This window comes from Saccopteryx leptura, chromosome 3 (assembly GCF_036850995.1).
Source record: "Saccopteryx leptura isolate mSacLep1 chromosome 3, mSacLep1_pri_phased_curated, whole genome shotgun sequence".
Taxonomy (NCBI): domain Eukaryota; kingdom Metazoa; phylum Chordata; class Mammalia; order Chiroptera; family Emballonuridae; genus Saccopteryx; species Saccopteryx leptura.
In genome coordinates, this window is record NC_089505.1 from 56,360,116 (window position 1) to 56,384,155 (window position 24,040).

At 43.3% G+C, this 24,040-nt stretch overlaps 1 protein-coding gene across 4 annotated transcripts in view; it reads right to left on the reverse strand.

Moving 5' to 3' along the window:
• The window catches only part of CRYBG1 (crystallin beta-gamma domain containing 1), a 207,396-nt gene that overhangs the window by 49,969 nt on the left and 133,387 nt on the right, over nucleotides 1–24,040 (reverse strand). For 3 of the 4 annotated variants that reach the window (XM_066373556.1, XM_066373559.1, XM_066373558.1), the window contains exon 3: nucleotides 591–2,209. In XM_066373556.1, coding sequence (XP_066229653.1) covers nucleotides 591–2,209 — 1,619 coding nt within the window. Of the gene's footprint in view, nucleotides 1–590; nucleotides 2,210–23,344; nucleotides 23,497–24,040 lie in introns of those variants that run through there. The other variant, XM_066373557.1, reaches the window with a different exon arrangement.

Sequence of the window (24,040 nt, forward strand, 5' to 3'; positions counted from 1 at the left end):
GAAAGAAGCAACCAAGAGACTTGTGTCAGAGTTTGGCTGTGTGTGTGTGTGTGTGTGTGTGTGTGTGTGTGTGTGTGTGTGTGCGTGTGTGTGTGTAGGCAAATAATGCACTGAACTCCATAAAAGGTTCTATGAATAAATACTCTTAAACTCACACATGTCAAAGCTACTGGGACACACTGAACATAGTAGTGTTTGTTCTGTGTTTTCAAATTCAGTGCTGATATATTTTAAGAATGTTCTACCCTAGAATGCCAGTGTACATTTTGAATAAAGAACAGAATTAGCTTCTGTCAATCCATACAGTCTTCTCTCTATTGCTTATGTAAGCACTGAGCCTCAAGAGATATCTTATTTTTACATTCATTTAATTAAATCTTATATTAAAACTGGAATTAACCAATTATGCTACCGAATGTGTCATCTTCTGAAAGCTTAAGTTTGTTAACTAGCCCTTCACTCTCTTAAATCTCAACACAGAGGAGAAAATTCAGGGCACAGATAGTTCTTCCACAAACACAAAGACCCTGAGCTTTCCGGATCGGCTGCCCAGGACGTGCTCCGCCCGGCCCAAGTCCGCAGATACTTACAGGGTCACTTTAGTGGTCACCGTCGACCGGCCCGCACCGAAATGATTCCTGAGCTTCAAGCCGTTGGCGTCAGGACCTCCAAACGATCGTACCAGTTCTTTGCTTCGACTTCCTTCCCCCCGGCCGTCGAAGTGGTTGGGGAGCGGCCCCCTCTTGTGCTCGGGTTTGAGCTCTGGCAGCAGAGAGCTGCTCTTGACCGTGAGCTCACGGGGGATGACCAGGGGCGCCTCCTCCCCGTTCTCGCCCGCGAACTGCGCCGCAAGCCCGGAGTCCGGCGCGGGCGCCCTCCTGGGCGGGGACTCCTTGGCGGGAGCCCGCGGGCTGCCAGCGGGCGGGACGGCCGCAGCTTCGGGGAAGCGGCTCTTGCCCCTCCTTTTGGTGGGGGACGTGGCCGGCCCCGGCTGTTTGCTGCGGTCCGGCTCTGCTCGGGGCTGCCCTTTGGAGCCCGGGCTGGACTTGGACTCGGGGCTCGCAGCCGAGGCAACGCCCCCGTCCGCGGCCTCCCGCGGAGATTTCACTTTCTTTTCGGCGGAGACGTTCTCGGCGGCCGCGTGTGGCGCCACCTCGTCGTGGAACACCGCGTCGTCCCTGGCCGCGCCGTCGGGCGCTGCGGTGTCCGCGCCGGGCGAGTCGGGGGATTTCTGCGACTTCCTCCGCCTCCCGGATCGACGGCCGCTCATCCTCTTATCCATCTCGTCCAAATCGTCCCAATCTTCCGCCCCGGGAGTAAGGACGACCGGCTCGTCCGCCTGGGCCACCTCGGTCTTACTCAAGTAGATGTCCAAAGTCAACACTTTGGCGGGGTGGGCGCGCTCGCCCGGCCGGCACTCGCGTCCCCCCGGCCCGACGGTGCCGTTTGCCTGGTCGGAGCCGGCGCAGTGCTCCGCGCCCTCGGCGGGAGGGTTACCTGTCGGAGCAGGTGCGTCCTCTGGAGGCCGGCTGCCCGCGTCTGCAGGCTCCCGAGAGCCTCCTTCGGCACCCACGCGCTCGACTCGGTCCGCCGCCTCGTCCAGGCCCCTGGAGGGCTGCTCCCAGGTGGGCGACCCCGGCACCCCCCCGGCCCCCCGGCCTGTCTCCTGGTCCCGAGCAGCGCGGGACGCAGCGTCCTCCTGCGGGCTGCCGGCTAGCGTGTCTGCGTCCTCTTGCCCTGGGGAATTCTCTAGTGAGGAATGCAGCTGCTTGGCAGCGGCGGCGGCACCTGGGAAGGGCTCTCCCTCCGAGTCCAGCGGTTCTAATTGGGGTGAATCACTTTCATGGCACTGTTGCACGGCCGCCGCTGCTTGGCTGCTCCAGCAAGGTGACAGCTCGGCGTTCGGGAGGGCTACCTGGACACAGGTCTCCGAGTGCTCGCCCTCTGGCTCCTGGGGCTTATCCTGGGAGGAGTGCCCCTCGCCCTTGTCGGTTTGATTTGGTTCGCTGCCCTGAGATTTTCTTCTCTCATCCTGTGTTTCAGGGAGTTGGGAAGAGGTTGCACCTTTGGGAGAGGCTGATTTGGCATTTGAGTTGGTGGGACTCTCTAACCCGGGTCTGCTGTTCCTTCTCCTTCCTGCGGTGAACAGGTGGCCAAGTTTCCCCAAAACTGGCTTCCTTTTGGTCTCTTCTGATGACTGTGCTCTGGACTGAAAAATAAAAGAATGGGGGAAAGAAAATATGAAAATCCAAGTTTTTTTTCCTCTCTTTAGCAGTAAGTATAAGTATCAATACATTATGGAACTACAAGCCAAAATGATAACAGACCAGAATTTCTAATTGAAAATGAGAGATGAGTTTTGTTACAGTCATCCCAACAAAAACTGTTCTTACTTTTTATATTTTTCTTAAATGCCATCTATGTTTGGTGCTATTTAGAAAAACATCTACTTATTCTTGTGTTTCAAAGGAAAATCTGGAAAGGCCAAGTAATCACATACAGAAAATAATTCCCAGGTCTCTCTAGCTTTTGCTTTTTACCTCTTTCTTCAAATAAAAAGCAGTTTCAAAATAGTCATGCAGCAGTAAATACTTTTCTTTTTCTCTGAAACATCACCTTCCCTTCCCTTCCTCTCCCCCCCCCCCTCCTCCTTCCCCTCTCCTTCCGTTCTTTCTGAGATAAGGAAGACGAGGAAAAACAAGACTGGCAGTCTTCTCCTTGAGAACACCAAGAAGCCACCTGGGTTTAACATAATTGCAAATGAAACCAGAAAACGGGGGTTCGAGCACCTGAGCCCGCCCTTGGCCAAATCAGCAGCTCACGGTGGGCCGGGCCTGCGCTCTTCCAATGGGAGTAACACGCGGGCATTCAAACCCGCACTAATCCCCATCCAACCAAACCGTTGATTCAGGTATTCACCTGAGTTTTTCTGAGGGGAGTTCCCAGAAATGTCAATACGGAGAGTACACGGGGGGAAAAGGGAAAAGGCGGAGGGCGACCACCTTCACATCCCCTGTGCTGTGGCACGGGAGGGGGGGGGGGGACGGGAGCGCGCGGGAATCAGGCCGGCCTCAGACCTGGGCGGGTCCCACACCACCCAGCGGGGCGCCCGGGCCGGGCCGCAGAGTCGGAATCCCCAGGACCCGACCCATCCATGTGACGGGGCCAGCGCCGCCGCTGACGATCCGCATCGGTCTTGGGAAGAGAAAAAACCTACTCCTCTTACGTAGCCTAGAGCGAAAACGGTCAGCACCTGGTGCCCTCGCCAGAAGCCTGCAAAGCGCTCAGAACAAACAGATCAATAAAAACTAACCAACCAACGGGCGCCGCGGCAAAGCCGGGGATTGCCTGGCGCTGGTACTAGGTAGATGTGGGGACGGAGGTGGGCAGGAAGGGGAGGAGATTGGGAACTAGAGCAGCGAGCCCAGCCTTGGGTCCTATCAGAGAGAAGCGAACTGCCGGGAACGATCCCACTGAAACCAGGATCACATGTGTGGCTCCAATACCTTGAGCCACTTCCAATACCTCTTCCACTTCAAACACAGGGGCTAACTTGAGCCCCACCTTTCCTGGAAGGTGAACATTCAGAACAGTTTTTACAATATTAACTGTTTGCAGGGAGATTCCTGAACCGCTCTTAAAAGCAGCTCTTTTGGATTTGAGTTGTATGCAGCCAGTGTACTTTGTAGGTGGGGAAATAAGGAAGACTGTAAGACAAAGCATGGAATTAACAGGGCCAACAGCATTCACTGAGACGGTCTTGGCACTGCAACGTCATGAAATTCTGGGCAGCCCACTGAGGCACTGTTAGCCCACGGTAGAAATAAGGATAGCAAAGTCGAGACAGGAGAGAGACCTCAAGTGTGTGTTGGGGGGAGGAAGGGAGGGGGGCACTAAAGTCAGGATTCAAATCCAACTCCTCAGCTTCCAACCCTGCTCCTTCCACTGCACCACAGGAACCCCTTTTAGAGGATGTGGAGGTGCAGTGGGCACCTCTGAGAAACAGTGCAGGAATAGATTGCAGGCCACATGCATCCAGAATTAGTTCCTGAGGAAGTGTTCACCAATCAGATTTACTGACAAACTCCATGCCTCCCTTTGAGAAGCACCTGGTGGGAGCTTTGGAACTAGAGAGCTACTACTTGAGGAAATGGACCAATGTGGCCACTACTGGGAGATTCTGTGGCTGAGATCTAACTGCATTTTGATTAATAATTCAAGTCTTCAATGCTTATATAAGTGACACAGGAAGAATTCACCATGTAATTAAAAAATACATTAATGTATTTCAACTTCCTAAGGAATATATTTGGATTCTATTTAAGTGAATGGTATTATATGATTTTTAAACATAATACTGCAACTCATGCCTACTTAGCCCTTCCCGTTCACTAGACGCTTGCTAAGATTTATATAGTTTCTCATCTAATCCTCCCAACAGCCCTTAAGGTAGGCAATCTTTTTATGCTCATTTGCCAAGGTTACTTATCCCTACCCAAGGTCCCACAACAACTTGTCTTTCTAACTCTGGAGATGAACTTTTTGTCCATGCTGCCTGCACAGACCTTCAAACATATTCTGAAGAAGTAGTCAGGAAAATTGGTTTGAGTCTATTGGCTCAATTCTAGCCCATGTCAAAAAACACAACTAAGATATATGGAAAAGATTTATATAGGCGGATGGGGATCCTCAAACCCCTCAGCGAGATCTTCTGAGCATGGCTTTTAAGATACCTAGAGGCAGAGGCACTGGCTGGTTGGCTCAGGGGTAGAGCGTCGGCCTGGTGTGCAGAGGTCCCGGGTTCGATTCCGGCCAAGGCACACAGGAGAAGCGCCCATCTGCTTCTCCACCCCTCCCCCTCTCCTTCCTCTCTGTCTCTCTCTTCCCCTCCCGCAGCCGAGGCTCCATTGGAGCAAAGATGACCCGGGCGCTGGGGATGGCTCCTTGGCCTCTGCCCCAGTCGCTAGAGTGGCTCTGGTCACAGCAGAGCGATGCCCCGGAGGGGCAGAGCATCGCCCCCTGGTGGGCAAAGCGTCGCCCCCTGGTGGGTGTGCCGGGTGTATCCCGGTTGGGCGCATGCGGGAGTCTGTCTGACTGTCTCTCCCCGTTTCCAGCTTCAGAAAAAAAAATAATAATAATAAAAAGATACCAAGAGGCAGAAGAAGCCCAATAGAGATCAGGGGAACTACCAGCTTTTAGGATACACCCTTAAAGGCTCCAACACCCCAAAGGGGCTCATAGGATGCCATCTGGGTCCTGCTTCAATAGTGGAAAGGAAGGTCATTGAGCTAAAGTCTGCCAGACTTACATGCCTCTGCTGTGAGGAAACAGGGACACTGGAAGGTAGGCTTCCCCCTCACTCCTCTAAGGGAGGGTTCAGTCTCTTCCAGCCCTGTTCCAGCCACCTATGACCTAACCTTGCCCAGAATGCTGGGGTTTGCCACTGAAGGCTGAAGGTGCCCAGGGCAATCAGCCCCATCTACGACACTGTGGATGAGCCTAGGGTATTTCTTCCAAGAAGCAGGTAAACTGATCTCATTTGCACAAGGGCCACTTAACTATGTCTTGCCTGAATAGTCAGGTTTTTTATTCTTCCCTCGAAGATCTCTGTAGTGGGTGTTGATAGTCCTATTTTCTGCTGCTTTGTTTAATATATAGTGTTTCCTTTATTCCTCCTACCTCAATGCCTCACTCATATTTCAGGCTGGGACCTACTCCTAATTTACAGCTCTCTTTCCCCCTTTTGCCAACTTCTATTTTAAATCTACCTTTGCCACCCAGCTTAGTGTATCCCAAGGTTCTCTTTACCATGCCACAGTTGCAGAGCTCCAGGGAAAAGCAACCTGATCTCATCTCTCCAGGCAGAGGAGAACAGAAGCTCCATCTCCACACATGCTGCAGATGGCTTTTCCAGTCTACCTGAATCATTACCAGCTAGAAGCAGCGGTCATTGGGACTTGTACGTGAGCTACAAAGTATAGAATTGTGACAACAATTCCAGTGCCATGTGGACTTTTCCTGGATGTGGACTTTTCCTGGACTCCTGCTCCTTGGGACAGCTCCTAACAGACTGAACTAGGGTTGGGTTGCATTTTTCAGGGATCTGGCATGGTGTTGGGGCCAACTTGGACTTGGTGAACATGTTAAGGACACTACTCTTTTATGGATTCTTGCTGTATTGGCCAAGAGTTTGCTTAAAGGTTTTAATCACTAAAAAAAAAAAGACTGGATAAAGAAGATGTGGCACATATACACCATGGTATACTATTCAGCCATAAGAAATGATGACATCGGATCTCTTACAACAAAATGGTGGGATCTTGATAACATTATACGGAGTGAAATAAATAAATCAGAAAAAAACAAGAACTGCAGGATTCCACACATTGGTGGGACATAAAAACAAGACTAAGAGACATGGACAAGAGTGTGGTGGTTACGGGGGGCAGGGGGAGGGAAGGAGGGAGGGGGGAGGGAGAGGGGGAGGGGCACAAAGAAAACTAGACAGAAGGTGACGTTAGACAATCTGACTTTGGGTGATTGGTATGCAACATAATTGAATGACAAGATAACCTGGATATGTTTTCTTTGAACATATGTACCCTGATTTATTGATGTCACCGCATTAAAATTAATAAAAATTTATTTATTAAAAAAAAACACAACTAGGTGTGTGTATTATTCTGTCCTGTCAGCGATGTTGCAATGGTTTTCTCATGCAGTTGAAAGATGCCTGATCAGCAGTCCTCTCTGCTTGGGATAGGCATTTCCCCCAACTCTGGCGATCACGTTTCTTACAAAACCAGTTGCTCTACAGAACTTGGCCTCATCTACTTGACTCCTCTCCACTCCTCCCCCCAACCCCCAAAGGCTGCCGATTTATCACCTGCTGAGCTGTTCTGTCTATTGCACTTGCTAGAACTGCAGAATTGTTTACACATGAATATTCACAGTAGCTTTATTCAGAAGAGTCAAAAATGAAAACAACTTATATGTACATTAACTGGTAAATGAATAAATTATGGTACATCTACACAACAGAATACTGTTCAATAATAGAGCAGAACTTCTGAACTCTGTAATGGCATAGATAAATCTCCAAAGTGTTATACTAAGTAAAGGAAGCCAGACCTACAGGTAACATACTGTATGCTTCCATTTATATGATGTTCTAGACAATGTAAATCTAATCTGTAATCATGAAGAGTAGATTAGTGCTTGCCTGAGGGCAGAGTGGGGGACAGAGGTGTGACTGGGAAAAGGCACAAAGGAACTTGGGGGATGACTGCAAAGTTCCTTATCTTGACTATGGTGATGGTTACACACATGTACATATCTTCCCAAACTCATCAAGCTGTACCCTTAAAGTGGACACAATTTTTAAAATATAAATTAAATCTTCGTAAAGTTGATTTTAAAATAAAGCTTTCACTGGAAAATAAAGAGCAGAAACACAATCCACCTGGCTGAGGTGCACATTTCATAGTTGTGAGTCAACGACTCAAGTCATTTCAAACTATAGAAATGATCCCTGAAAGTATAGTATTGACTCAAGTCATTTCAAAGGCTAGATCCTCACCCACAGGGGAATGCGGCACCCCCCCCCCAAAGGACTGGGTCTCTGTTATCTCCAGTATCAAAGCTCTATGCAGGATCCTCTGAGCATGTTCAGAGTGCCCCACTCCTTCAGGGAGAAGTCCACAGAAATATCTTTGAGGTACACCCTCCTTTTCACCAGGGATTATTTCTCCCCAGTGTCTGATGAAGAAGAATGAGAGAATGAAAAACTGGATGGCCTAGGAGTTATCCAGAAAGTGGCAGTAGGCCCCTCCTTAAGTAGGAGCCTTTGCACTTGCAGTCCTAAACCTAGGCTGGGAGACCAATGACCCAATGCCTTCTCCCTCAACTTTGGCAATACTCTGTTAGGAAGGGGAGTGTTTCCCAAAGAGGCCCTGAGGGTCCATCGGTCTTTTTCCTGCTCCCCCAGGCGCTTCCCCAGGCCCTCCTCTGGGAAGGGGCACAGCCCTGAGGGTTCTCAGACTATAGCAGAACCAGGCAACCCTGGGACTTCCTCTATAGTTAGCTTTTTACCAGGTACTATCTGCCCACCTTGCTTAAGGCAGCCTGCTTTGCCACCTCACTCTGCAGAAGCCCCTGCCACCCATGTCCTACTGGGATGGGTGCAGTGCACAACAGTACTACTCTGGGAATGGACCATGGGTTGTGTGCTGGGGTCTGTTTTAGAGTGTTCGTATTGGATCATATTAAATATGGACTCTTGGGGGGGGGTGCAAGCATCTATGACAAGACCATGTTCCAGGCAGGGTGTTGAGGCCCAGGCACCACTGGCTGCAGTGCTGTTCTGTGATTCTCAACCTACTTGGTGTGGCCACACCTGCTATCAGTAGCTGCCATTTGTATTGTTATATCTAATTTCAGAGACCTCTGCTATCTCCTCAACCAGTGGGGAGCAAAAAATCAGGAAATAGAGAATAAATTGTTAATATACTACCAAATCATTAATATATCAAAATGTCTGGACAGATGGTCAAAATAGTATGCTTACTGTATTTACTGTCTAGATTGCTTATTGGAGTCATTGTTTTAAATTTTAAAGTACTACACATGAAATCATGTTTGGAGGTTGAATAAAAATATGTTGAACATAATAATATTGGAAAATGTAACTAATACTGGAAAATTTAAAAAATATATTGTTTAAAAATGAGTCTTTCATATGTTTCCCACCTTTTCATTGCTGGTGGAATATAATCTCCCTAAGAGCAAGTAAAAAATGTCCTGTCTGCATTCTCAATACCTAGCACAGGGACTCAGAGCTAGACATAAAGTATTTGCTGTTACTTAAGAATTGGTAACGTCCATCCTTTCTTCCAAAAGGTAGTTACCAACAAACACGGTTAGGTCTCAACAAAACACAGAGACCTAACACTGCACAAGACTTAGTGTGCTCAAGAATCCACAGCTCTGCCTGACCAGGCGGTGGCGCAGTGGATAGAACGTCGGACTGGGATGCACAGGACCTACGTTCAAGAACCCAAGGTCACCAGCTTGATTGTGGGCTCATCTGGTTGGAGCAAGGCTTGCCAGCTTGAGCCCAGGGTCACTGGCTTGAGCAAGGGGTCACTCAGTCTGTTGTAGCCCCCTGGTCAAGGCACATATGAGAAAGCAATCAATGAACAACTAAGGTGCCACAACAAAGAATTGATGCTTCTCATCTCTCTCCCTTCCTGTCTGTCTGTCCCTATCTGTCTCTCTCTGTCTCTCTGTCTCTGTCACACACACACAAAAAAAAGAATTCACAGTTCTGTTTTGCGTTTGTGAAGAGTCTGCATGGAGGCAGCTGCCACACACAGACTTCATATTCTCCAGGTGGGCTGCTGGCTCCCAATCTGAAACTGATTTGAGAAAGCAAATCAAGATATTTCTATGTGTATTCACCTGAATATCCTGCAGAGGTGTGGTCATTGATGTAAAAAAGTAACTTTGAAAAAATATTGCGATTCCCTAAGAGCTCACTTGGTTGACTTCTGAAATATCTTAGCTCCTTAACTTCAGTTCAGCCATGATGAAAAATGAATGAGCCCAATGGACATTATTGCAAATGATATGATTGGCCATGTTACCTTGTTCATACTCACAGCGTATGTGTATGTGTGCTTGCATGGGTGAGAAAATATTTTTTTCTGCCTAGATTTTTTAAAAATGGCTTTAATTGTCTGGCTTCAAAAAATAGAGATTTGAGGTACTTCTCCCTTCAACTTTCCAAAGTAAAAACAAGGTTTAGAAAATTCTGTGCAATAAAAGTAAGAAATATTTTCAACTAAAGAACAAAGAAATAAGTGCCAACCAGAGAACAAAGATAGGGTGTGGCAAAGGGGAAAGGGAGAGAAATAGTCAAAGCTAGGTAGAAAAGGTGATGCAGAGTTAGGCTGCGAGAAGGAGAAACAAAAAGCAAGAAAGACTCTCATGAGGAGATATTATTCTCTTCTTACAACTTCCAGGATAGCCATACTGAAGACTTTTAGAATTAAAATCACATTTTTCATAATAAGTGTACAGCAGGACATCAACTCAGTCTCAACCCCAAGACAAATGAAGGTAAATTTAACGGAGGATCCAGATGGACTCCCAATACTAGAGACTTAGATTTGGAACCAGCATTTAAAATGATCTACTCACCACCTTCCTATCTCTTTAGTTTGTGTTTATCTTTTTGTTTGGACACACACACACACACACACACAATGCAAAAGAAAAAATGCTCACATATATATATTCAATACCTCGACCTATTAAACACTGAAACTTTTTGTTTTAACTTCTTAAATAAAGTTTCCTCTTACATGTTATACAGTTCCCTCACTTAGACTATACTAAATATAATTTAGCTACTTTGTAATGATTCTGGAGACAGAACCATGGATCTCTGTTAGTCCATCTGGAGTAAAATAGTGCTTTCTTTCAGAGCTGTTACAATGAGTGAAGACTAAGGCTTATACTGTATGACCCTCGGACTATAACACTATTTAATTGTAAGCAGGTTTCTTATGCAAAGAAATAGGAAATTACTACATTCAACCACATTTTATCTACAGTACAATTTCATATGGTGCAACCAATAACACCCTGGATCAGAGCTTCTGGGCCTCTTCCCATCGTCCCCGCTCCCCAGCCTCCCAGGATGAAATGCTGGCCTGCCCTGGCTTTGCCTAATATCGCTCAGCCTCCCAATGCCCTCCACCCCATCTCTGCTGCTCACCACCACTTTCTTTGGGTTTTTTTTTATCTCTTCTGTGTTTTTTCAAATTCAGGCGACACACACCTCTCTACTTCCGACCTTGATATGTTTGTGTTTTTTTCCTAATGCTTCCACTTCAGGCAAAATGACAATCACATCCTGTTGCGCAAAAGCACAGACATGGCTGGGTGAAAGAGCAGCAACAGGCTATGTTTTCTTTTAAACTTTCAGGTGTAATAGTGTTCTGAAAGAAAGGCACTATTGAATATGAAAGCCAACATTTATAAGATAATTAAATGTTTATTATTCAAGTAAAGAGTTTCCTTTAAAAAGTATATTCCTAGCCTGACCAGGCGGTGGTGCGGTGGATAGAGCGTCTGACTGGGATGTGGAGCACCCAGGTTCAAAACCCCAAGGTTACCAGCTTGAGCACGGGTTCATCTGGTTTGAGCAAGGCTCACCAGCTTGAGCCCAAGGTCTCTGGCTTGAGCAAGGGGTCACTCAGTCTGCTGTAGCCCCCCAGTCAAGGCACATATGAGAAAGCAATCAATGAACAACTAAGGTGCAGCAATGGAGAACTGATGCTTCTTATCTCTCTCTCTTCCTGTCTGTCCCTATCTGTACCTCTATCTCTTTCTCTCTCTCTCTCTCTCTCTCTCTCTCTCTCTCTCACACACACACACACACACACACACAGCAGGCTTTCCAATAAACTTTACCATTAAAAAAAAAAAGTACATTCCTAGATCCAGGTAAGACTGTCTTTAGGTGATTTATTGTTTGACAGACACAGAGTGAAATCAAATTGCTTAAAGCCACTGACATTTAACCAATCAAAAAGGAAAACAAGATCCTAGAATGTTTGAATTATAGAGTCATTCACTCATTCTTTCCACTAATAATTATTGACAGTCTGCTTTGTGCCGGAATTTTCTCCTTACCTTAAAGAGGCAAACCGTGGCCCAAATTATCTTCCTAAGACACAAGTTAGCTTTTTAAAAGTTAGCTCTCATTTGAAATTATAGCATTAGAAAAATAAGATTTATTCACTAGAATATGATTGACATGCCACTATTATAAACCTACCGGATGCACCGAGTATGTGACAGCCGTGTCGGTGATTACACCTAGGCCATGTCATACAGTAATGACTGTGGCAGAACAAACAGCAGAAGCACTCTCACTTATTGAAGAGGGCTGTGTCTAGAAGCCAGTAACTCTGTAAATCATGTGCACTGGATATTTCTGTTTGCTCACCCTTTTCTGTGCTCCAGGCCCTGACCGCTGTGGACTAGAGAAACTAACTGCCTCGCCCTTTGGCTTTAGTTTGGATCAACCAGTGGAAGGCACGGATAGAACTGAAGGGAGCGGCTGGACCAAGGGTGAGTTGAGTTTTTCTCCTCTCCTCTCCCTGCCCTTGTTAGGCTCTGAGTTGGGTATAGCACAGATTGACCATGACTTCTGCCAAGCAGCCCTCCCCAAGCTACACTTCTCTCTCCAGGTTCCAGAAATTGCTTCCTCTTCTTGGCCTTTCAGACCTTGATGGAAAAGGTGCTGGCCAGGGAGTTACTTCACTATCGTTGGCTTGGGGCAGAACCAGGTTTTGTGGGGTAGGAAGCATAATTAATTTTGAAAGCTTTCTTTAAGAACAAGAACACAAAATACTGGATGACAGTGTTAGGGGCAGAGCCTTGGAAGAGGCCACGTGAGCAAAGAACTCTGAAGCTTAAGCTTCTTTCACCTCTCTGGTTTCCTTAAAGCCTTGCCCACACTTTATCAACAGTCCCTCATTACCTTCCTCAGTAACCCAGGTTGAGTGTGCTGTTTCCTGTGCTGGGAACTTGCCGTATGCCTAAATATGGGTGACAAGCAACTCAGAATGTTTCTCTATGCAGAAATTTCACAGTTCCCCCCAAATTTTCCATTTCTCACAAAGATAACTACCAAGATGAATTAATTTTCTTTGTAGTAGAGATGTATAATCCTAATTTGGTGAATTTTTTTCTTATATATAATGTGTAACTAAGAGGAGATACAAAACTTTGAAATTTATAGCAAAGTATGTCTTACTACCTTCTGGATTATATACACAGGTTGATTAGTATCATCAAATCACTAGTTAGTTCCTAATTGGAGTAAAGAAGCTTAGCCAAACCAAAAAATGTGCTCATTGTGAAGTAGTCAAATCAGTTCCTTTTTTATTGACTCGGAACCCCCCCACCCCCCGCCAAGCATGTTCTTTATGCACTTTAAAGAGAATAACTGACAATGACTTTCACGAGAACTCATATTGAAGATCAAGAACACATACTATAAAACACCAAAAAAAACCATTAGTGAGTCTCAGAATTTAAGCACTAAAATCCCAAGGAATAACCTTCAGTTAGGTCATCCATATGTAAATGATGTGATTGGGGACAAGTGAGTAAAGCGGCTGGGGAAAGACTGGCACAGCATGCCTGCCCTCCCACCAGGCACAATCAAGTTCACTGTAAGGCAACTGAGACCAGGAAGAGAGGGGAAACTGGGTAGGCAGCTCTGAATAGGGTGACATCTCTCCAACACAGCACTATCGACTCGAGGCTGCCTCTGAGATTTCTAGTGACCTTAAGACTTCATAATTTAAAGTTACTTTAACCACATTTAAAAGTATGGCAGAAGACTGACCTGCGGTGGCACAGTGGATAAAGAGTTGACCTGGAATGCTGAGGTTGCCGGTTCAAAACCCTGGGCTTGCCTGGTCAAGGCACATATGGGAGTTGATGCTTCCTGCTCCTCCCCCCTTCTCTCTCTTTCTCCTCTCTAAAGTGAATAAATAAAATCTTTTAAAAACAAAATAGTGATTGTATAGTATCAAGAAAAAAGTATGGGCCCTGGCCGGTTGGCTCAGTGGTAGAGCGTCAGCCTGGCGTGCAGAAGTCCCGGGTTCGATTCCCGGCCAGGGCACACAGGAGAAGCACCCATCTGCTTCTCCACCCCTCCCCCTCTCCTTCCTCTCTGTCTCTCTCTTCCCCTCCCGCAGCGAGGCTCCACTGGAGCAAAGATGGCCTGGGCGCTGGGGATGGCTCCTTGGCCTCTGCCCCAGGCGCTAGAGTGGCTCTGGTCGCAACAGAGCGACGCCCCAGAGGGGCAGAGCATCGCCCCCTGGTGGGCAGAGCGTCGCCCCCTGGTGGGTGTGCCAGGTGGATCCCGGTCGGGCGCAGGCGGGAGTCTGTCTGACTGTCTCTCCCCATTTCCAGCTTCAGAAAAATACAAAAAGAAAAAAAGAAAAAAAAAGAAAAAAGTATGGCAGAATACACCTAAAAGAAAAAGGAGGGAGAAAGGCAGGAGGAAGGCAGGAAGGAAGGAAGGAAGGAAGGAAGGAAGGAAGGAAGGAAGGAAGGAAGGGAGGGAGGGAGGGAGGGAGGGAGGGAGGGAGGGAGGGAGGGAGGGAGGGAGGGAGGGAGGAAGGAAGGAAGGAAGGAAGGAAGGGGCCCAAAGTAAGGAGAAGGAAGGAAATAATAAAGAGTAGAGTGGGAATGAATGACAAAAAGACTAAGAAATGAAACTAAGGGCTGGTTCTTTGAGAAGATAAACATACTAACAAACATTTAACCAGCCTCATCAAGAAAAAAAGAGAGCCTGACCAGGTGGTGGCGCAGTGGATAGAGAGTCGGCCTGGGATGTGGAGGACCCAAGTTCGAGACCCCGAGGTCTCCAGCTTGAGCATGGGTTCATCTGGATTGAGCAAAAAGCTCACCAGCTTGGACCCAAGGTCGCTGGCTCGAGCAAGGGGTTACTCAGTCTGCTGAAGGCCCATAATCAAGGCAAAATGAGAAAGCAATCAATGAACAATTAAGGTGTTGCAATGAAAAACTGATAATTCATACTTCTCAACTCTCTCCATTCCTATCTGTCTGTTCCTCTCTCTGACTCTCTCTCTGTCTCTATAAAAAATAAAAAAAAAAGGACCCAAATAAAATCAGAAATGAAAGAGGAGAAGTAACAGCTGATACCATAGATATACAAAGGATTATAAAAAAATATTACAAACAACTATATGCCAACAAATTAGAGAATCTAGATGAAATGGATAAATTCTTAGAAATATACAATCTTCCAAAACTGAATCACGAAGAATCAGAAAATCTGAACAGACCAATTATAACTAATGAAATTGAAGCAGTAATCAAAAAACTCCCAGCAAACAAAAGTCCTGGACTGGATGGCTTCACAGGCGGATTTTACCAAACACTCAAAGAACTAACATATTTCCTTCTCACAATATTCCAAAAAGTTCAACATGAGGGAAGACTCCTAAGCTCATTTTATGAGTCCAGCATTATCCTAATTCCAAAACCAGATAAACACGCTACCAAGAAAGAAAATTATAGACCAATATCCCTAATGAACATAGATGCTAAAAGCTGCAACAAACTATTAGCAAAACAGATTCAGCAATACATTAAAAAGATCATACATCATGATCAAGTGGGATTTATTCCAAGAATGCAAGGTCTGTATAATATCTGCAAATCAATAAATGTGATAGAGCAAATAAACAAAATGAAGAGTAAAATTCACATGATCATATCAATAGATACAGAAAAAGCATTTGATAAAATTCAGCACCCATTTAGGATAAAACTCTCAATGAAGTGAGAATAGAGGAAACATACTTCAACATAAGAAAGACCCTATATGACCAACTCACAGTCAACATCATATTCAACAGGAAAAAACTGAAAGTGTTTCCCTTAAGATCAGGAACAAGATAGGGATATCTGCCTTCAGCACCCTTATTCAACATAGTATTGGAAGTCTTAGCCACAGCAATCAGACAAAAAGAAGAAATAAAAAGCATCCAAACTAGAAAGGAAAAAGTAATACTGTCACTACTTGCAGATGATATTAGACTGTATAAAAAGAATCCTAAAGACTCCACTAAAAAACTACTAGAACTGATATTTGAATTCAATAAAGTAGCAGGATACAGATGTAGAAATTTGTGGCATTTTTAGATACCAATAATCAACTATCAGAAAGAGAAACTAAGAAAACAATTTTATTTACAATTGCATAAAAATATATATAATGTACCATGAAATAAAATTAGTCAAGGAAGTAAAAAACCGGTACTAAGAACATTATAAGATATTGAAGAAAGAAACTGAGAAATCATATACTGCATTCATGGATAGAAAAAATTAACATCATTAAAATGTTTATACTACCCAAAGTAATCTATAGATTCAAAGCAATTACTATCAAAATACCTATGGCATAGTTTTTGTACAACTAGAATATTCCAACAATTTATATGGAACCACAAAAGATCCTGAATAGCCTCAGCAATCTTGAGAAAGAAGCACAAAGTTGTAGGTATCACACTACTTGATATAAAACTACACTTCAAGGCTATAGTAATCAAGACAGCATGGTACTGGCATAAAAACAGACATATAGATCAATGAAACAAAACTGAGAGGCAGAAATAAAACTACACTTTTATAGTCACTTAATACTTGACAAAGGAGGCAGGACCATAAAATAGGGTAAAGATAATCTGTTCAATAAATGGTGTTGGGAAAATTGGGCAGACACGTGCAAAAAAAAACCAAACAAAAAACACCACCACAACTAGACCATCTCCTTATAGTATAAGGCTTATACCATACGCTCATTTTTGAGAATACACCATACATCTTTGAGAATAAACTCAAGATGGATTAAAGCCATGATGGCGAACCTTTTTATAAAAACCGCCCACTTTTGAAGTGAGAATAGAGGAACTGGTCAACCTGGTCCCTCCTGCCCACTAGTGGGCGTTCCAGCTTTCATGGTGAGTGGTAGCGGAGCAACCACAGGGCACCACGATTGGCCCACCATGAAAGCTGGAACACCCACTAGTGGGCAGGAGGGACTAGGTTGACCAGCACTGCAAAAGTGGGTGGTTTTTATAAAAAGGTTCGCCATCACAGATTAAAGACTAAAATGTAAAATTCAAAAATCATAAAAATCTTATAAGAAAACATAGGCAGTAAAATCTCGGGCATTTCTCATAGAAATATTTTTTTCTGCTATAGCTCCTCAGGCAAGGGAAACAGAAAAAGGGGGTGGGGACTACATCAAACTAAAATGTTTTTTGCACAGCAAAGAAAACAATCAACAAAATGAAAAGACAACCCACTGAATGAAAGAAAATATTCACCAATGATACATCTGATAAGGGGTTATTATCCAAAATTTTTCAAGAACTCGACAACTCAATACCAAAACCCCCCCAAAGAATCCAATTAAGAAATGGATAAAAGACCTGAATAGACAAAAAGAGGACATACAAGCCCTGGCCGGTTGGCTCATTGGTAGAGCATTGGCCCAGTGTGTGGAAGTCCTGGGTTTGATTCCCAGCCAAGGCATACAGGAGAAGTGCCCATCTGCTTCTCCAACTTTCCCCCTATCCTTTCTCTCTGTCTCTCACTTGCCCTCCCGCAGCCAAGTCTCCACTGGAGCAAAGTTGGCCCAGGCGCTGAGGATGGCTCCATGGCCTCTTCCTCAGGTGCTAGAATGGCTCTGTTTGCAACGGAGCAATGCCCCAGAAGGGCAGAGCATTGCCTCCTAGTGTGCTTGCCGGGTGGATCTCGGTGGGGCACATGTGGGAGTCTCTCTACCTCCCTGCTTCTCACTTAAAAAATAAATACAAAAAAAATTTTTTTTTAAAGCATGGGAGAAAATAGCAAATTTATTTCAAGAAAATGGAATAATCCTCATCTTTCCAATTAATATATCCTTCCCAGAAATGTCTCTATAATTTCTAAAAATTATTGACTTCCTCATAATACTTTTCAAAAAATGCATGCTTTCTGAAGCAAACACAGGAATACTACTAAATAGGATCAAAACATTTATCCTCTCAGAAATTCCTCCTCTGACAATTTCACTTTGGGTGAGGGGTATGCAACATAATCAAATGTCAAAATAATCTGGAGAAGTTTTCTCTGAACATATATACCCTGATTTATCAATGTTGCTGCATTAAAATTAATAAAAATAAGATTAAAAAAAGAAATTCCTCCTCTGTCATAGGGTATTGAGAAATTCACATTAAGTGAAATATGCAGACACGCTTTGAAAATCACAACGTGATCTAAGACAGTGATGGCTGCCATAATTACTAGCCTGATAATTTGCTGATGTTTATAGCCCAAGTTTAAATCATAGAAGTAAAGTAAATAATAAAATTAATTTATGATTCTCAGTTAGTGAGATAAAGATGAAAATAACCATATTAGATGTAGCTTTTAAAAAAGTTCTGTATGCAGAACTTGGCATATCATTGCTTACGAACACTCACCTTCAACTTACCATGACTAAAATAAAGAAAACAAAAGTCTACCTTTAAAAAAAATGTTTTCTCCCACATCATAATGCATGGAAGATACACGACTGGGCAGAGAACCCCTGTGAATCACCCGTGTGAAATAGCACTTCACTTTCTGTAATCTTCTCCTCTTACTTTCCTTCATAGCACTTATCGTTTCCTGAACTATACTTCATATTTATTGGTTCCCTTTATTGTCTGTCTTTCCTTACAGAATGTTAGCTTCATGAGAACAAGAATGTACTCCTTACCCTTCCCCAATGCATGCTACTACTAGGCACATCAACCATATTTTCTAGAAATCTCTCACTCTCTTACCTGTAAGTAAATGAAAGCCAGACAAAAGTGTGTAGAGCAGGGGTAGTCAACCTTTTTATACCTACCGCCCACTTTTGTATCTCTGTTAGTAGTAAAATTTTCTAACCGCCCACTGGTTCCACAGTAATGGTGATTTATAAAGTAGGGAAGTAACTTTACTTTATAAAATTTATAAAGCAGAGTTACAGCAAGTTAAAGCATATAATAATAATAATTATTTACCAAGTACTTTATGTTGGATTTTCGCTAAGTTTGGCAGAATAAATCTTTATAAAACAACTTACTATAGTTAAATCTATCTTTTTATTCATACTTTGGTTGCTCCACTACCGCCCACCATGAAAGCCGGAACGCCCACTAGTGGGCAGTAGGGACTGACTACCACTGGTGTAGAGGAATGGCCAATGGCCTGGGGACAATGAATCATTGCTGAAATCCACAGTGAACCACTCTCAGATAGGAATGAAGGCCTGTTTCTAGCCTTCTCAAGTGATTCCTCCACAAACCAGTTTCTGAAATATTCATCCTTTGGATAAGATTTTCATAAAACACCTAGCACAGTATCTGGGGAAGAGACAGGGAATGGAAAAGCAAACCTTGAAAGAAAATAGAAGAAATATATATTCATATTTGATAGAATATATAAACCAGTATAATGAAGAAAATAGAAGTTATTCTTTATGTATTTAAACCAAAACACCACTATTACTACTTTTTTCTTTTTGGCTCTATTTAGAGGGTATTATATCATGTCATTTGTATATGCTGTTTGGTATGTTATTCTTTCACTAAATTCATGTCAATAAACACATTTCTATAATAGTATTTTTAATGGTTGTATTGAATTCCATTATGTCAATGCAGGTCAATTCCTACAGTTGTTCATTTATGTTATTTTCTTTTTTTTTTTTTCATTTTAGAGAGGAGAGAGAGAGAGAAAGGGGGGAGGAGCAGGAAGCATCAACTCCCATATGTGCCTTGACCAGACAAGTGCAGGGTTTTGATCAGCAACCTCAGCATTCCAGGTCAAGGCTTTACCCACTGCGCCACCACAGGTTAGGTTTATGTTATTTTCAATGCATTGCAGACTACAGAGAACATATTTATAGCTTATCTCTACACATATCCCTAATTATTTGCAGAAGATACATTCCTAATTAGTAATCAAGAAATAAAAAGGAAAATCACAATGAAATATCATTCCACACCCACCAGATTGGAAAAGAACAATAATTCCAAATAGTAGCGAGGATGTGAAGCAACAGGAACTGTCACAGGCTGGTGATCAGAATGTAAATTGGCACCGCTGCTCTGGAAAATACCTGGCATCATATAACAGAATTGAAGACACGCACATCCTACGAGCAAGCAGTTCCTCTGCTCAGGGGATTCCCTAGAGTAGCAGTCCTCAAAATTTTGGTTTCAGAACCCCTTGACATTCTTAAAAATTAAGGATCCTAAGAGCCTTCATTTATGTAGGTTATATCTACCAACACTTATTAGGTTAGAAATGAAAACGGAGCAATTTTTAAAGTTCAGCAATACTGAGGACACATTCTATACTGCTCACAAAAATTAGGGGATATTTAAAAATGAATATGAAGCGATAAAATATCCCTAATTTTTATGAGCAGAATATTAACCATCAGAGCATCATTGCGTGTCATGCTGTCTCCGCTCTCCACTGTACACCTGGGAGAGCGTGAAAGGGAAAGGCAAATAGCATCTTAGCGTTATTGGGGAAATAATTTTGACATATGGACATCAGGTTGATCAAGAGAATCCAGATACAAATAAGAACATAGTATATCATTCCATTTATATGAAATTCAAGGACAGAAAAACTAACTTGCATTGTCTTGGGATATATTCACAGGTGGTAAAACTATAAAAAAGGAGAGATGTGATGATTGTAACAGTTAAGATAGTGGATATCTCTTCTGGCAGAACACCTGTCTTTACATTTTTTATTATACTTTATTCATCCAGATATTTTTCATTAGTTTTTATTTTTTAAAATATTGCAATACAATATTGATTCTTTATCTTGATGACTGAGGTTTGGGGACGGAGGTGTGATCAGAAAGAGATCCCAGTAGTGATTGCCAGGGGGCGGGGGAGGGGGGCGCAGAGGGTATAGGGGCACAAATGGTGATGGACAAAAACTTGACTTGGGGGGTTGAACACACAATACGGTGGACAGATATGTTGTAGAACTGGACACCCGAAAGCTGTATAATAATTATATTAACTAGTGTCACTCTAATAAATTCTATCAAAAATAAATAAATAAATAAATAAATAAACCAACCAACCCCAGGAGACGTCAAGTAACGGCAGTATGCCATTTCTTGACCTAAGCCTAATTATACAGGTGCTTGCTTTGCTATTATTCATTATATCGTGTATTTATATTATATACACTTTTCTGATGCATGTTATATTTTACAATAAAGCATTTCTTTGCTTTCTAATAGCATCAAACATATTTTATATATTTATTGGCCTTTTATTTTTATTCTTCTGTGATTTATTTCAGCTAACAATTCTTAAAAACCTACCATGTGCCACAGACCTCTTAACAGTCCTGAAAGGCAGTAACTGTCACCCTCATCTCACAGTTGATAAAACAGCAGTGTGAAAAGTAATTTAGGTGATTTGCCTAAGGTCATGCTTAGATGGTGGGACCAGAAGATGCATAGTAATGATAGTAATGTTTGTGCCATTACTCTCTTTCCATTTCCTGCTCTCTTCCTTTTGGCTCATTCTCATTCTCTCTCTCTCTCTCTCTCTCTCTCTCTCTCTCTCTCTCTCTCTCACACACACACACACACACACACACACACACACACACACACACACACCATATCAGGGAGAAAGGAACTAGAACAAAAACAGAAAGAACCTAGAAGCAAACGGTATTGCTAGGGAGAGTGGGGAGGAGGAGCAGGTGCACGGACACAGGGGATGGACAGTGGAAACCAAGGAGCAGGGCTGGAAGGGGCAGCTCCAAGGGAGCCCAGTGAACAGCACTGGAACTACCAAACTGGGGAGAAATTCAGCCCTCAGCTAGTGGGGCCTGTACAATTATGCATTTTCATTCATGTCTAATATCTTGTCCGCTCTCTGGGTTTTCTGGCCCTTCCACTTCCTTCCTTCCTGCCCTCAGGAAGGTCCACTTGATTTTCCCTCGCAGGGAATGTGTTCCTATTCTTCACTCCTCCGCTAGACTGCCCTAGGGGACGTGGGACGTGGGTGCGCTAGGAATGGGGAGTCTGTGAGAAAGTTGCTGCTCCCTCAGTTTTGCAAAGTAAAACATTTCATCACCTCTCACCACTCTGTTCCTGGCAGGCAGCGTGAGCCTCGGGTGCCTTCTCTCTGCCTCAGCTTGCATGTTTGGATTGCATTTAGCAAACACTGTTCCTGTACAGGCTTGAGGCGGACAAGCCTGTGTTCCCAGGTTGAGCGCTGCCCTAGTTCTGGTAATGCCTGGAGACACAGGCAGCAGGCACCACTTGAATGAAAACTAAAATGTCGTCTCACTGGACACCATGCTATTAATACCTGCAGTGCCTTCCACAAAACTTTATCTTATCACAGGAAAACTCAAGGGAGAAACAATCTTCAAAATTATCAGCCTGGCCAATGAACCTCCTCCTGCAGCTCTGTCCGCCCTACTCCAAGCTTGCTTACCAGTGCACGTAAGCCACAGTTCAATTAATCTGCTTAGTACATTGCTTAGATATTTGCAATTAAACCTTAATAAAATGATTGACCAAAATAACATAAACTTCACTTATTAAACTTAAAATGCTTTTTGAATGTTCATAGCCGTGATGCTTTTAAACCTAGATGTTCACTTTTTCAAACTTTGCCAACTCATTTAAAAAGGCATCTTTGTAAAAACACCAGGTGTTAATTCTGTGCAGATTAGAAGTTCATATTTTAGCGTTAACGACCATTTGACAGAGTAGTTACAAAATTATTGTGTCTAAAATATCAAAGAATGAGGAAAAGTACTAAGTACTAACAAAAAAAAAGGGTGGCAATAATGCTCAACTCTTACTTGGGGCTTTATAGTTATGCCTCTATGATCAAACTAGTGAGCAAAGTTTAACAGACATTACATAAACTTCTTCTTTCATAAAAGTTTACAAGATTGTTTTTTTCCCATAAATTATTTTAAGCCATAGTACTTCTTGAATGATAGGGTTATAAGAAGCCGAGTCTCTCCCATAAATTCCTGGGTCTTAACAAAATCTCATTTGGGGGAAGTATGTGCAATACATAATAACTTGCTATGGGCACAACGCCCACTAGAGAACACATTTGAAAGATAACCTACATTTTAAAAGAATATGTAATAGAGTTCTACCCTCTCGTACCATGAAGAAAAAAATAAAGATCATTCCTTACTCTCAACACAATGTTTCCCAAATAATGTCTTCCAAGGGGCTGGATATCAGTTTGCCCTTGACATTTGGAAAAAGAAAGGGGAGAAAAGATTTCTTTTTAACTCAGGGGGAAAAGAGGATTAACTAAATTCTTTATAGTGCACTCAACAACAGGTCTATAGAACTGACATTGTAAGATTGGCTGATGAAACTAACTCAAATATATTTAACAAGAGTAGCTTGTCAAAGATCACCTGCAATATTTTTAAAGATCACACACTAGGCATGTTCACTTCTACTTCAAGCCAAGCCAAAGGCCCCCTGGGTACTCAGCTTCCCATTATAGTCCTTCTGTTCACAACTGCTTACAATTTTTAAGCCCAGAGACTGTGCCAGCTCTAGACAGTGAACACATTGTGAAGTTAATTGATGTCGTTAACAGTAGTAATACAACTAAAGTTCAAAACATTCTTAGTCAATGAAGAGATAACAAAAGTTCAGTTAGTTTCTTACCATGATGTTGCTTCTTTTTTGCTTTCTAAAAAAACACCAAGGGACTATGAGAAGTAAAATGTAGCTGTGCAGGCATTACCAACATCAGTCTTCTTACTTAGAATAGCCCCGGCTAACCTTCCTCCTCCCAGCCTTCCCGGGCTACACCTCAGCCTCCCGCTGGGCTCCCCGGCACCGTGCTCTCTCCCTGAGGCCGAGCTGAATGACAGATACTGACTGTTTACTTGAAAAGCACTTTTAATAAGGGTGTGTTTGATTCAAGAGCTGAAAGGGTTAAAGAGGTGCGCCCGTTTTTTGGGTGTGACACTGAACCAAAGCTGCTGAAAAGGCAACAGAAGTTTGGAGAAAGTCGCCCTGCATGCATTAAATTATATGGAAAATCTGATTCCAGAAGATAGGAAATAGAGCAAGAAAGATATTTTAGCTTTAATTTTCTTTTTCTAGTGAACAAGGTCAACTTCTTTAGTGCTGAGTTTTTGTTATATGAGCCATTATATGATTATGCTTTTTTTTTTTTTTTTTTTTTTTTTTTTTTTTTACAGAGACAGAGAATCAGAGAGAGGGATAGATAGGGACAGACAGACAGGAATGGAGAGATGAGAAGCATCAATCATTAGTTTTTCATTGTGCATTGTGACATCTTAGTTGTTCATTGATTGCTTTCTCCTAAGTGCCTTGACCGTGGGCCTTCAGCAG